Source organism: Phyllobates terribilis, unplaced genomic scaffold (assembly GCF_046119375.1).
Source record: "Phyllobates terribilis strain yellow unplaced genomic scaffold, ASM4611937v1 Scaffold_1__5_contigs__length_1240528914, whole genome shotgun sequence".
In the NCBI taxonomy this organism is placed as follows: domain Eukaryota; kingdom Metazoa; phylum Chordata; class Amphibia; order Anura; family Dendrobatidae; genus Phyllobates; species Phyllobates terribilis.
Window position 1 is genome coordinate 483865680 of NW_027362761.1, and position 14180 is coordinate 483879859.

At 42.2% G+C, this 14180-nt stretch overlaps 1 protein-coding gene across 5 annotated transcripts in view; it reads left to right on the forward strand.

Annotated features, from left to right (window-relative positions):
* Positions 1–14180, forward strand: part of FCHO2 (FCH and mu domain containing endocytic adaptor 2) — a 167120-nt gene that overhangs the window by 69319 nt on the left and 83621 nt on the right. For all 5 annotated transcript variants that reach the window (XM_073679650.1, XM_073679676.1, XM_073679659.1 and 2 more), the window contains exon 6: positions 746–850. In XM_073679650.1, coding sequence (XP_073535751.1) covers positions 746–850 — 105 coding nt within the window. The remainder of the gene's footprint in view (positions 1–745; positions 851–14180) is intronic.

The following is a 14180-nucleotide window of genomic DNA, read 5'->3' on the forward strand; positions in this document are numbered from 1 at the left end:
ACTGGAGCAGTGATGATAGAGGAGACTGCGGCGATACTTTGTGGACAGTCAACACACAAGGAGCATTGCAAAATGTTAACATTTTCACCAAAATGCTACTTTAATTACGATTTGTTTGGGCTTTTTGCTTATGAGGTTTATTGCCATTTTCTCATTTGAATAAAGACCTGTCAGAGCTTGGCCTTACCGGTTTGTTACCGAATGCCGAGCCTCGCTGCAGGATCCAGGGTTTCCTGTATGGTGTGTTTACTTGGACTGTACTAACCAATCATCGTGTGCCCTGAGCTCATAGCAATGTGCAGTGTTCATCAGAGGTTTTTTTTTAATGTCTCTGAATATGTGGGAAAGGGATTGCCCAGCTAATATAAACCCTGTATTTCAGTCTCCACCCATGCTAAAACAATAAAGTTATGAATTTGTCACGATCTACTCATGCACATGTCTGTGACCATTGCATTAAGCATTTGTTTTTTATTGGAGGTGGAGATTATTATTTACTTAATGGTTTATCACCTAATCTGTTAGAGTCCTCTGTGAGTGTCATGGCTGCTATTAGTGGCTGACCTGCGGCATCCGATAAAGAAATAGATGATTAGTGTATTAGAGGATCACTGGAGAAGACTGGGGTTTTTAAGTCTTGTTATACTTTAAGTTAAAATTCGTTACACACCAAGGACAAGTGTGACAGGTCATAGTATTTGTACAGTCAAGTTTAAGTTTTTTATTTATTCTTCATCTTCTTTAGGCTGCAATAAAAGCCAAAAAAGCCACAGAGAGCTACAAGGCCTGTGTGGAGAAATATGCTGCTGTAAAATCTGACTTTGAACAGAAGATGGCGGAGACTGCTCAGGTGAGAACATTATCATTTCTTAATGTTGTGTATATAGCACCAACATATTCCATAGCACTTTACAGACATTGTCATCACACACTGCCCCAAGTGCAGTGTACCCTCTACGTTCCCGGTAGGTTTATCTTTGTAATGGGGGAGAACATACAGACTTCATGCTGATGTCGTCTTTGGTCCGTATTGAATTGTGAACCCCCATCGCTTTAAACAAACAGGGCTTTTTGCAATTTTCACAGTGTTCCACATGGGCTTTTTTAGACTTCTATTATTCCAGGAAACAACACATGTGCATAGTCTCAATGTCAGTCTGACTCTATCTTTTGTATTGAAGCGTCTAATCAGCGTGTGCAAAGGTCATTGTGAAGGGAGGGGGGAGCAGGTGAGCTGTGACATCTATAGTGATTGGTGGATCCTGTGTTATCAGCTGTGTATAGAGATGTTATGTTACCTGTCATTGTAATCCTGCCTCTGAAAAGGATTTTCTGAAAACCTTTCCTGAAACGACATGAAGTAAGATTCTAAAAAAGTGTGTGTCCAATGTGAAAATGGCAAGATGACACTTTTAGAAAAAAAAATAAGAAAAATCCTAATATAAAAAAAACACATTATCAAAAAGAAAAATACATGTACCACAAAAACCTGATTTAAACAATAGGTAATTTTCTGATCACACATTCATTCCCTTTTTATTTGCCGCATGTCAATTTCTGTTGCAGAAAGTGCAAGGATTTGTTCTCTCATTGACCGCAATCCAATATTTTTTAATGTTACCGAGGATCTAATGTAAAATAGGGGAATTCTTAAAAATGTCTAATCTCACCTTGCCAATCTTCTGCTGAGGCTTCCCTAATTCCCAGTGAGTTTACTGGCCTCCAGGAATAACATGTGAATACTCTTCCCAGGTTCAGTGCTGGCTCTACCTCTGCTGCTCCATTCTGTGTTTTGGCTGCAGTGGTGATATCAATACTACAACGCACATTACCTCTGCAGCCAATCATTGAGCTGATATAGTTGGCTTGCTGAGCTCAATGATTGGCTGCAGTGCTGACGTCATCTCTGCAGCCAATGCACTGACACCGCAGAGCTAGCGCTGAACTCGTGGAGGGCAAGTAATATCTGTCTTTGTTGCTTTACCTGTATAAAAGATTTTGGAGACCACTTTTATTAAATTGGAAGCCCCTTTATTCTTGTCAGCATTGAAAGAAATGCTCATCTTGCGCGGGTTCTGCACAGGAGGACGTTGTTTCATGCTTGTATGAAGCTCATTACTTTATACTGATGCACTGATCATCACCAGCCCTCGCTGCAGAGCGTCGCCCGTTTCTTCTGGCTCCTGTACTGTTGACATTCCTCCAGGGAGCACAGACTAAACGAAGGACGGACCCCAGGCATTGCCTTCTGCCGTCTAATCTGCTTAATGTTACTTTTTTATTTTTTACTCCTTATTAATATCTGCGCCGTATGGGTGAGTGGTGCAGACTGAAGCTGCAAGTCATTTTTTTGTTCATATGTTACAGATCAGAGTTTCGCCTGTTAAGTTATGAAATAGTTGGCATTCCTCTGGATGCCGGGCGGCCGTGTCTGGGGCTGCAATTGTACCAACACTGGGAAGTGACCACAAACTTATTGCAGAGGGTTTTCTGTGGAAAAAAAAGCTGTATGTAAATAAGGAGCAAGACTAATGTGTGTGTATGACTATTATGAACGAATTGTTTAACTTTTATTATTGTTACCTTTTTAGCTTCTCAAAAGAAGATATAACACGTAAGCACCACAAAAAGTGTTGCCACAAAATAATTCTAGTGCCCTTTTACGTGCATAATCAATTTTGCTTCTGCCATAGTACATAAGGGCACTTTACTATAGTATTTAGGAGCCTTCTACCGTCCTCCAGGTGAAAAGTTTTTTTACTAGTCAAATAACAAAAAATTCCGTAAACCTATAACTAAAAAAACACCACAAAACTTAGGCACCAGTTAGGCTATGTTTTTTCCAGCAGCTAAAAACTACTGTCATGGTATTAAAAATGCTGCTTTTAAAATGACCCGTTTGTGGCATTTTAGCTGTGTTTTTTTTTTTTTGCAGAGTTTTTGTCACCTATTTTGCAGCATTTTTTGGGTGTGGGTTACATATGGGCTTTGAGTACAGTGCATTTTATTCACCAAAAATGCTGCAAAACGATGAAATAATTGACATTCTGCAGATTTTAAAAAAATGCAGCAGTTGTCAAATTCAGTCAGAAAAAAAATCTATTTATTATTATGCATTGTGCTATCATATTCTGCAGCGTTTTACATACATTATTATTATTGCTGTCCCCAATGGGGCTCACAATCTACAATCCCTATTAGTCTTTGGAGTATGGGAGGAAACCCACACAAACACGGGGAGAACATACAAACTCCTTGGTGGGATTTGAACCCAGGACCCCAGCGCTGCAAGGGTGCAGTGCTAACCACTGAGCCACCGTGCTCGTAGCTTTCGCTTATACTGTAACAAGCAGCTTTTAATTTGCATTAAAAAACGCAGAAAAAAAAAAAAACACTACTTGTGAACACAGCCTTACTGTTAAGGGTCTTTAGCTTTCTTAGAGTATGTTGACCTTTTAAGGCCACCACCATCTTATATATGAAAATAAAAAAAAAACGCCACTGCCAAGTTGAAGGCATCAATGATGATGCTTTAGGAAAAACACCGTCTAGAAGGTGCTGTGTTCACATACCCTAAGGCTAAATAAAGTAGTCTATGGGGAGCCCAACAAGACAGATGGTAGATAGCTGCCATCTTTTTTGTGATTTTTTAAAACCACCTCATAAAACATTGGTGTTTCCTGAAGTGTGTTTTGCACATGCCATAAAATGAAGCAGTTTCCTGTTGAAAAACTCGACATTTTTGAATGTTTCAAGAAAAATCCAAATGAACATAGCCTTAAGATTCCCGTACACATTAGACTAATATTGACGGGTTCTACTGACAGTCTATTATGTGTGGAGGCACCGTCCTGCTGATGGTCGGGGAGATGTCTACCTTGCATGTCTGATTTCGGGCTACCGATCGCATTGTTCTCCTGGAGATCAGCCGCCTCTCGACATGTCAGTCAGCAGTTTTCTCATAGAGAACACAGGAGCACTCGGCCCAATGAGTCCTCCTGTGTATGGGAGAGTTGGCTGAGACTGCTGTTGTCCAAATGATTGACCAAAGCATCGATCAGTCAGCAGCCATCTAATGTGTATGGCCGCCTTAAGTCTTTGTATTTCTCTTTCCCTGTTGAATTCACTTGCAGAAGGCAGTCTTCAGTGGGATCCTCTTTGCATGGCAGGAGAGACAATATGTTACAAGCCGTCCTCGGATAAAACAGTCTCTTCACACTTCTCTGTTGTCAGGAGTCTACTTTACACTCTTTACCTGAGCTGTGTGAAAACTGCTTCTCTCGGCCATGCAGTACAATACGTATGGAAAAAATGTCAAAACTTCTCTCATCCATTGCACTGATAATCATGGACAGCACCTGGACTGCACGCTGACATCCAGTGGTGATTTTGATTCATATCAAAAACAGACAAGTCTCTAATTTTTTTTTGCAAACACACGGTCTGGAAAAAACACAAAAATGTGAACACCTCCATAGACTAAAATGGGTTTGTGTTTCCTCTATGAAAACGACATATAGAACACAATGTGATTCACAGACGTCTTAATGACTCTTTAGGCCAAATTCAGACACCCTTTTACCATGGTCTGAGTACTGGCCGTGGGTCTTCTGAACCGAACTCAACAGCTTCATATGCAGGAAACACATGGTCGGTACTCAGACCCTAATACACAGACGTCTGAACTCTGCCTTAAGAGAATAGCAATCTGAAGTTTTTCTTTGATTTTATCCACATATTCCCACAATCCTTTGTTACATTTTCTGTCACATTACTTATTCAGGATTTGCAGGAAGGAAAGTTACTGATTATCTGAGGACCGCGCTGACCGGTGATCTATATTCTAGATAGCAGGCTAGTTATCTTAATAGACTCCATTATTATAAGCTTCCAAAGTTACAGTAATCAGTTCTGCACAATTTAATACTGTCTTTTCTGTACCGGACAATCTAGTTTTTATGTTTGTCATTTATTACTTTAACCCCTGATGACTCTAGGGTTGTCTGAAATTGGCAATCTGATAGAGAGTAGTGCCAAATAATACAGTGAGACGGCATCCAAACCAGCCCCTCGCGGTGCCCAGTATTCACTTTTTTTGATCAGACTGGTCATAAATAAGGAGATTTTTTTCCCCCGAGTTAAAAAGTTAGTATTTTTATTAACACACTGGCCATGATTCATGAACACTGGTGTTGGTCTTGATGAAGGGGTGTGCTAGATTCAGAAACGTAATGCCTCTTAGCCCCTTCCCGACATATGATGTACGTTTGTCATATGCTGGCTCTCTGACTTTAATCCAAGCTTGCACACCAAGCCCGCAACTTTCCCAGCAGATAATGACTGTGTTTTTCAGCCATCATCTGCCTCTAACAGCCACTTGTGGAGTGGAGCTCTGCTGGTAGCTGTTAACCTGTTAAAAGCTGCTGTCAATCTTTGACATTGGCTTTCAATGCATGCTGGCAGGATGGTGCGTCATTCCACGTGGCCATGGGTGCGACGATTTACTGCTATGATGACTGGAAGTCTGCGGAAGACCCCCGTTCCTGACATGACGGTACTCCTCTGAAAGCCAACCTGTCGCTGGCGTTCATAGGAGCCTGATTTTCGCTTTACTTAACAGTGCTATGGCATTGCTCTATATAGCACAACTAAACAGGTGATCGCAGGTTTAAGTCCCCTAAGGGGACTAATAAATACAATAGAAAGTATATAAAAAAGTTTTTAATAATATAAAAAGGTCAAAAATATATAAAGTACAGACCAAAAGTTTGGACACACCTTCTCGTTTAAAGATTTTTCTGTATTTTCATGACTTTGAAAATTGTACATTCACACTGAAGGCATCAAAACTATGAATTAACACATGTGGAATTATATACTCAACAAAAAAGTGTGAAACAACTGAAAATATGTCTTATATTCTAGGTTCTTCAAAGTAGCCACCTTTTGCTTTGATGACTGCTTTGCACACTCTTGGCATTCTCTTGATGAGATTCAAGAGGTAGTCACCGGAAATGGTCTTCCAACAATCTTGAAGGAGTTCCCAGAGATGCTTAGCACTTGTGGTTTCCTAGCAGCTATTTTACCATGAAGGCCTGCTGCACAAAGTCTCCTCTTAACAGTTGTTGTAGAGATGTGTCTGCTGCTAGAACTCTGTGTGGCATTGACCTGGTCTCTAATCTGAGCTGCTGTTAACTCGGATAAACTTATCCTCAGAAGCAGAGGTGACTCTTGGTCTTCCTTTCCTGGGGCGGTCCTCATGTGAGCCAGTTTCTTTGTAGCGCTTGATGGTTTTTGCAACTGCACTTGGGGACACTTTCAAAGTTTGCCCAATTTTTCGCACTGACTGACCTTAATTTCTTCAAGTAATGATGGGCACTCGTTTTTCTTTACTTAGCTGCTTTTTTCTTGCCATAATACAAATTCTAACAGTCTATTCAGTAGGACTATCAGCTGTATATCCACCAAACTTCTGCACAACACAACTGATGGTCCCAATCCCATTTATAAGGCAAGAAATCCCACTTATTAAACCTGACAGGGCACACCTGTGAAGTGAAAACCATTTCCGGTGACTACCTCTTGAAGCTCATCAAGAGAATGCCAAGAGTGTGCAAAGCAGTCCTCAAAGCAAAAGGTGGCTACTTTGAAGAACCTAGAATATAAGACATATTTTGAGTTGTTTCACACTTTTTTGTTAAGTATATAATTCCACATGTGGTAATTCATGGTTTTGATGCCTTCAGTGCGAATGTACAATTTTCAAAGTCATGAAAATACAGAAAAATCTTTAAATGAGAAGGTGTGTCCAAACTTTTGGTCTGTACTGTAAATGTTCAAACCACCCACCTTTTGCCCCCATTAAAAATAAAGAAATGAAAAAAATACACATTTGGTGTCTCTGTGGTCTTAAAAGTCTATAAAAGTATAAAATAAATTAACCCAATCAGCAAACAGCGCAGTGAGAAAAAAAATCAGAATGCCAAAATTGCAGTTCTTCGGCCACGACAGCACTGCAATAAAGTGCAATCAGAGGCGATTAAAATATTGTATCTACCCGAAAATGGTATAAATAAAACGTCTGCTCAGGGTGCAAAAAATAAGCCCTCGCCCAGCCCCATCGACAAAAAATTAAAATGTAATGCTTCACTTTAGTCTGTTGTGGTATTGCATATGGGATTCAACACTTGCCAAAAAGTAGTTTCCATCATCTGGCCCTTTTAGCTGTTGTGGAACTACAGTTCCCAGCTTTCCCAAAAGACATGCCAAATGTTTTGTTTTTCTATATACAGTGTCCACTGGCCTAGATTATGAAGGGAAAACTCCCAAATAAGATGCACCTGCAGGATTATGTTTCTCTGTGTAAAGTGAAGGGCTCCCATGCCTAGGAATCACCGAGCCATGTTATCCAGTAGACCTGTGCAGCCGTGTGAGCAGGTTGTTATGTGTAACTGGTGCCTGGCACACGTTCAGTCGTGCCATCTGGATTAATGTAAAGCGCCACACCCTAGTGTACTCCTAATTTTCTACGTAATATGACAAGAGGTCAACTCGTTCTACCACAAGCTTGGACACTTTGCTGTTTAAGCAACTATAACTGGTTGCTGCTCTAGCCCTGGAAATACTGGGTAATCGCAGCAGAAAGATGAAAAATTCCAGATTCTTGCTCATAACCAGTGCCGGTCCACAGTATAACAAATCGATTGGTGCCAAATTAAAGCATTTTTATAATATTGGTGCCAAATGATCACCAATATGATTTTCCAGCCCCAGACAGGCTGTATATTATCTGCAGCACTTCCGCTATTTATGTAGGACATCGCGCTGCTAACGGTTTAGTTTTTAGGCTGTATGAGGGATGGGATCGGCGGATATGTGAATTTTTAGCTTGTTTGTCAGCTGATCTCAGTTAATGATTGGAAATCATTGTGCTAACAAATGCTCGTTCAGCCGATTATGCGATTCAGCTTCTTATTATTCAGGTTGAATCCCTCCATGTTGTACGTACATAAATAATTCTCACAATGATTTTGCGGTTCCCTACAGACCATAGGCACGCCAAAACGAAAGCCCTCTCTTCCCTCTTCGAGCACGATCGTCGTCCTTCTGTGGAGCCCACCACTTGTCCTGATCACTTAGTTTATGGCTATGTGCCCACGATGCAGAAATGAAGCAGAAATTTTCCGCAGCATTTCTGCATGTCCTTGGCAGAAAAAACGCATGCAGATTTTACACTCGTTTTTACTTGCTTATTTGCCATGTGTTTTTCTGATGCATTGTATAGGTTAATCTGCATGCGGAAACGCACATGAAATGGCCATGCTGCTTTTTTTCCCGCACCTAAAATCCACGCAGAAAAAATCCTGACCATGTGCACAGAACTTGCAAAATGTCATAAGAAGTCATGGGATAATATGTGCAATGCGTTTCTGCTGCATTTCCGCACGCACAAAAAACGCACCAAATCCGCATCGTGTGCACATAGCCTTACACCAAAGTACGCACAATACACTTTTCTAGCAAAGTCCGTAATGTCCCTTCGTTGTTTCAACCGCAAATGTAGCAAAAGTTGGCGGGTTAATTACGCCACCCCCTTGTAGCCATTTTGATCACGTTGTTAGAAACAGACACTTAATCCACCACAACCACTTAACACTGAAAGGAATCCACGCACCACCACACTCTTATGAAGTGTCTAAAAGAAAATCTGCTCCCAAGAGCAACCAGTCACATACTGCTGAGGTAAAATGAAAGCTGCGCCCTGATTGGTTGCCATGGCCACTATCACACTGTTATGAACTGTGACTAAAAAAATAAATAAATCTGCCTTTACTCCCCATAGCAACTAATCACATACTGCTGAGGTAAAATGAAAGCTGTGCTCTGATTGGTTGCTATAGCCACCACCACACTGTTATGAGCTGTGAGTGAAAAGAAAAATCTGTCTTTACTGCCCATAGCGACCAATCACAGCACACAGCTTTCATTTCTTCATTTCTTACTGAGGTAAAAATGAAAGCTATGCTATGATTGGATGCTATGGACACCACCACACTGTTTGGAAGCTGGGTTAAGAAAATCTTCTCTGCCCACAGCAACCAATCGCAACACAGCGTCCATTCATTTCTAACCAATCTATTGACACCAAATCACAATGGTGATCGTACGTTACATTACATAGTCGTGTGATGTTGGTTATAGGACTGTTCACATGTGCCTGTAAGCTTTGTCTCCTGCGGAGGGATCATTGGAGGCTGCAGTGGATTTCCTTAGTAGGTCCGCTCAATACAAGGGCGATCCCAAACACAAAACTGCAGGATGCTCCTTTTGCACTTGCTGATGTCTCACCCATCACATGTTTCCTGCAGGCTCTTTCCTGTTTGCGTGGCTTGCATACACTAAATACATTTTTTTCCTTTATAGAAGTTTGCAGCAATGTGAAATGCATCAGGTTGTGTATGAAGCCCGGCTGTTTCCAATATGAAGTGCATCACTTACCTAACACTATTGTGACTGACGGTGTGTCTTACACTACAGCCCTGATTCATCATTTTTGTGTCTTTTTTATGTCACTTTTGTTTTTTCTCTCATTATTCGTTACCATTTTTTTGTGTCAAGTTCTTCAAAATGCTCCAAACTGTACATGAATTTTAAAAGACTGATCTTTTATCACTCACTTTTGCCTTTCTCAAAATAGTGCAAAAAATCGTGATCACGTTTCTGACGTATGTAAAATCACTCCAGGTGGTGACAAGTACATTTGCAACTTTTCAAAAAGTCACAATTGAAAAAAAAGATTTAAAAAAACAAAACAAAACGCAAATGGAAAGATGAATATGCCACTAACAAAAAGCAGGCTAAAAACGTGACAAGAAATAGGAGCAAATGCAATAAAGAATCGGACCCTAAATGTTCTAAAGTATTGGGACCTCTCCCTTATTGAAATCAGGCTTTTTATTCAGTCCCATTACCGCAGGGATATAACATCCAGCCCCTCTCCATGCCATCTGCCTTTACTTTATGCTGCAGATTGAATGTTTCGTCTAGAGCTCACTGATTCCAGCGCAGTCCTGTAACAAAATAATCCCATGATCGACTGTAAGTGCTATTACTGAGAAGTAGAAGAGTTTAAGAACCACAACAACTCCACTGAAAAGTAGCAAATCACATAAGGTTAATTAGTTGGTTCGCCGAGTGGTGAGCGCATAGTGCCGTCCCCCAACAAATGTAATAACTGCAGAGCTCCAAATCTTCTCTGGCATAAAAGGAGTATTTTCAAATTTGAAAGTTATAATCTATCAATGGGAATCGCTGGGGGGACTTGGACCCCCACCAATTCTGAGAACCTGGGCTTTGAAGAGCCATGTGTGAATGGAGCGGAAGTTGATCATGTGCACTTCCACTTTATTCTTAGTAGGACCGCCTGTGATAGCCGAGCACACCGCTCGGTTGATCTTCGTCACTCCCATAAGAATAAAGGAAGCGGCAATGACCATCGCTCTATTCACACAGGGTTCTTCAGGATACTCTGTATGAGTGGTGGTCCTAGAACTATTGGACCCCCAGTGACTGAGAAGATATCCCTTATGCCATGGATACCGGATATCTTTCAAACTTGAGAATACCCCTTGAAAAATCAGCACAAAAACTGCCATGAGCTTCACTACATAGATTTTCCATGGCTGAGCAGCTGCATACAGGCCGTACATCGCCACGCACAATGATATGAAGATGGAATGATATGAAGCCACCACCACTGGACTCTGGAGCAGTGGATACGTGTATTGTGCAGTGACGGATCAGGCTTCTTTCTGTCTGGCATCTGATGGACCAGTCTGGGTTTGAATGTTGCCTGCCTGACTGCATTGTGCCAGTTGCAATGTTTTTTTGGAGGAGAAATGATAATATAGGGGTGTTTCACAGGGGTCTTCCTCGACCCCCTACGTTACAGAAAAGGGAAATTTACAGCTTCAACATTCAAGACATTTAAGACACTTGTAGCTTCCAGGTTTGTGGGAACAGTTTGGAGACCTATTCTGATCCCCATGACTGTACCCCACTGCACAAAGCAAGGTCCATAAAGACAGATCCCTGACGTCAAACCCACTGAAAACTTTTCAAATGAACTAGAACATATATTTTGGGCCCAACCCTCTCATGCCCCAGTGTCTTATCCCACAAATGCTCTTCTGGATGAATGGGCGAAAAATCCCTTTAAATTCTCTCTAAAATCTGGCAGAAAACCTTCCCAGAAGAGCGGAAGCTGCTATAGCTGCGAGGGGAACTGTCTCATTACTGCTCCTGTAGGTGTAATCTGGAGGTTCCTCAGTACCTTTGTCCATATAGTGTATCATCTTAGGGAGAAATGATTAGTTTATATCTGCTTCTCAGACACAAGATGATGTAGTAAAGATACCCCGCTTTCAGATATCCCATTTACTTTTGTAATGAGCTAGTCCTTAAGTGCATTAATATGAGATGTTGTACGTTAGAGCCCTTAATGGAGGAGAGCACTGGGAAATGCTAATGTGCCGGCCGGTCACATGGATTATATACAGGCTGCAAGCTCAGTCTTGTATGTTCAGAAACCTCAGTCATCCTATTTCTCTTCATGGGACACTCATTTATATACTCTGAGGCCTCGCGTCCAGATGATGATTTATGGAATAGGTGCAGATGCATCCGCTTATGTAACGTTTAAGCTCCTAGGAATATTGTGTATATACGGTACGTTGTTTGGCTGTATATTATGTACGGTATATATATAAAATAAGGAAAGTAGTTGCGCTAATACAGCTGATTATTTCCTGATATGTAATGCTGTAAACAAACACTTCACTTATTTGTGGTTTCAGACTTTATTCCTGAGTATAATTAGTACATGTTCACATAAGTCAGATTTTCCAGAGAATATCCCATTTGCCAGCATATCTCATCCACGTGCCGCATACACTGAACAACTTTGGACATTTCTTGTCTGCAGACTGACAGCGATGCTGCAGATAGTCAGTGCAGTAGCTGACACCTGCCGCAGTCCTACAAAGCCACAGTCTATGGTGAAATCCACGTTATTTGTGGCTTTGTACTGCGTTCACCCTTTGTTCTTGAAAGGTTAAAATCTAGTGCAAGTTGTCTCTTGTCTGACAGTATAGAGCTAAATCTTCAGCATGTGCTAAAATTCGTCCCCTGTGATATTCATTAATTGTGTGTACAATATTCCAGTTCAACATTAAAAAATCACAAAAAAGTCCCCCTGTCTGACCACGGCCTTACACGGCAGGCTTTCAATTGCATTAATCTGTATTCTAATCTGTAATTGTACATGAAAGGGTGAAAGAAGCAGTTTTTCTCATTATTTATGTCTATAAAACATGTATTTGCTATTGAGGGCCTGTAGTGTTTTCCTATAGTGTGTTCCTGCTATGGCAGAATATACATTGCGGAGGTGAGGTGCTTTATCTGAACGTCTGGTTTAGATTATATAGTAGGGGACAGGAGAAATGCAAGTACAGGGTTTGTGATTACCAGTTGCTGGCTGTTTCTCTGTGATACATTTCTACTATAAATCTGACTCCCTTTATATCCGGCTGACACTTTGTAGGAAAGGTTGACCAGTAGTGTTGAGGATTCCGATACTGAAATATCGGGTATCGGCCGATATTCGTGGTATCGGAATTCCGATACTTAATTCCGATACTTTTAAAATATCGAATACCGGAATCGGAAGTTCCCATAATGCCTGCGCTCTGCAGTGTCTCTGAAGGATGACAAGCTGGATGGCAGCGCTCAGCTGCGATCCAGCCTGTCATCAGAATGCCATCCCAGCGTGGGAGAATTCTCCTGATTGTTCAAAAGCCGGCGGGCGGTAAAAAGCCGCCGGCTTTTAAACAATCACACAGCCCCATACTGCTTCCCCGCAGCCTCCCACCCCGATCCTCCGCTCCCCACCACCCATCCGGATCGTAAGTTAGGACCGGGCGGGGAGCGCAGCACCAAGGAGCAGGGAGCGAAGGACCCGGGCGGGGAAGCCGGCAGTGAAAAGACTCCACCGCCGGCTTTCCCGTTCTGTGCTGTGCTTTCCCGCCGGTTATTTCAAATGAACAGCTGAGGTATCAGGTGATGCTGATCAGCTGTTCATTTGAAGTCGCCGCGGTGCCCTCAGAGGGTTCATGTGAGTTCATGCTTGACTGCATTGCATGAACTCACATGAACTTTCCCACGGCCGCACAGGTCAGCCTCACCTCCCAGACCATCAGACCAGTCATGATTGGTGTGTGTGGGTGTCTGTGCGATGGATGTGTGCGGGTGTGTGCGTGCAGGCAGACATAGGCCGATGTGACACTACTACTCCCATTGGCCTATGTCTGTCCCCCGTCCACTCATGCCAGCAGGATCAGCTTGATGGGAGCAGTAGTTCCCATCAGCCTGATCCTGCTATTTAAATTGCCCTTTAAACTGGCCCATATGTTATTTTGTCCCCCATAGTTTTCTATTTTTGCCCCTATACATGTTTTATTTAACCCCCATATTTTTTTTTTGGGTTGTTGGTCCCCAATAAATTTTAAATACATTTCATTGGTGGCCAGTGGTTACCTAAAATAAATTAGTTTATACATTACCTGTCCCCGCTGATCGCCACCTAAAATAAAGTAAAAAATAAAAAAATACACCTATACTCACCTAGACACCTAATTCCCCGAAGCCATCAATCTCCTGTAATAAAATATAAAATAATAAACCACAACCTTATCCTTACCCCTCCGTAGTAGTCCACGAGTGTCCCACGATGATCTCCAGTTTAGAGCAGCCACATAGAATGTGACCGCTCTGAACCGCTGCCGCCGCCAGAATGACGGGGCCGTAAAGCAGCCCCGTCATTGCATAAGCGGGTTCGCCGGAGTTCACGCAGCGCTGCTCCGGTTAGCTCCTTTACAGCCCTGCTGTACCATGAGAAATTCCCACGGTACAGCAGTGCCGTAAAGGAGGTCTCCGGAGCTGCGCTGACTGAATGCACTCCGGTGACCTCAGTCAGGGGCTCCCGCTGCCGGGAGCGGACGTGTTCCCGGCAGTGTGAGCTTACAGCAGCCATGCACAGCTGTCACCATCTCCAGATGTGACAGCTGTGCATGGGAGATCAGCGCAGGAACGTGGACAGGTAACTATTTTTTTTTTTGTAAACT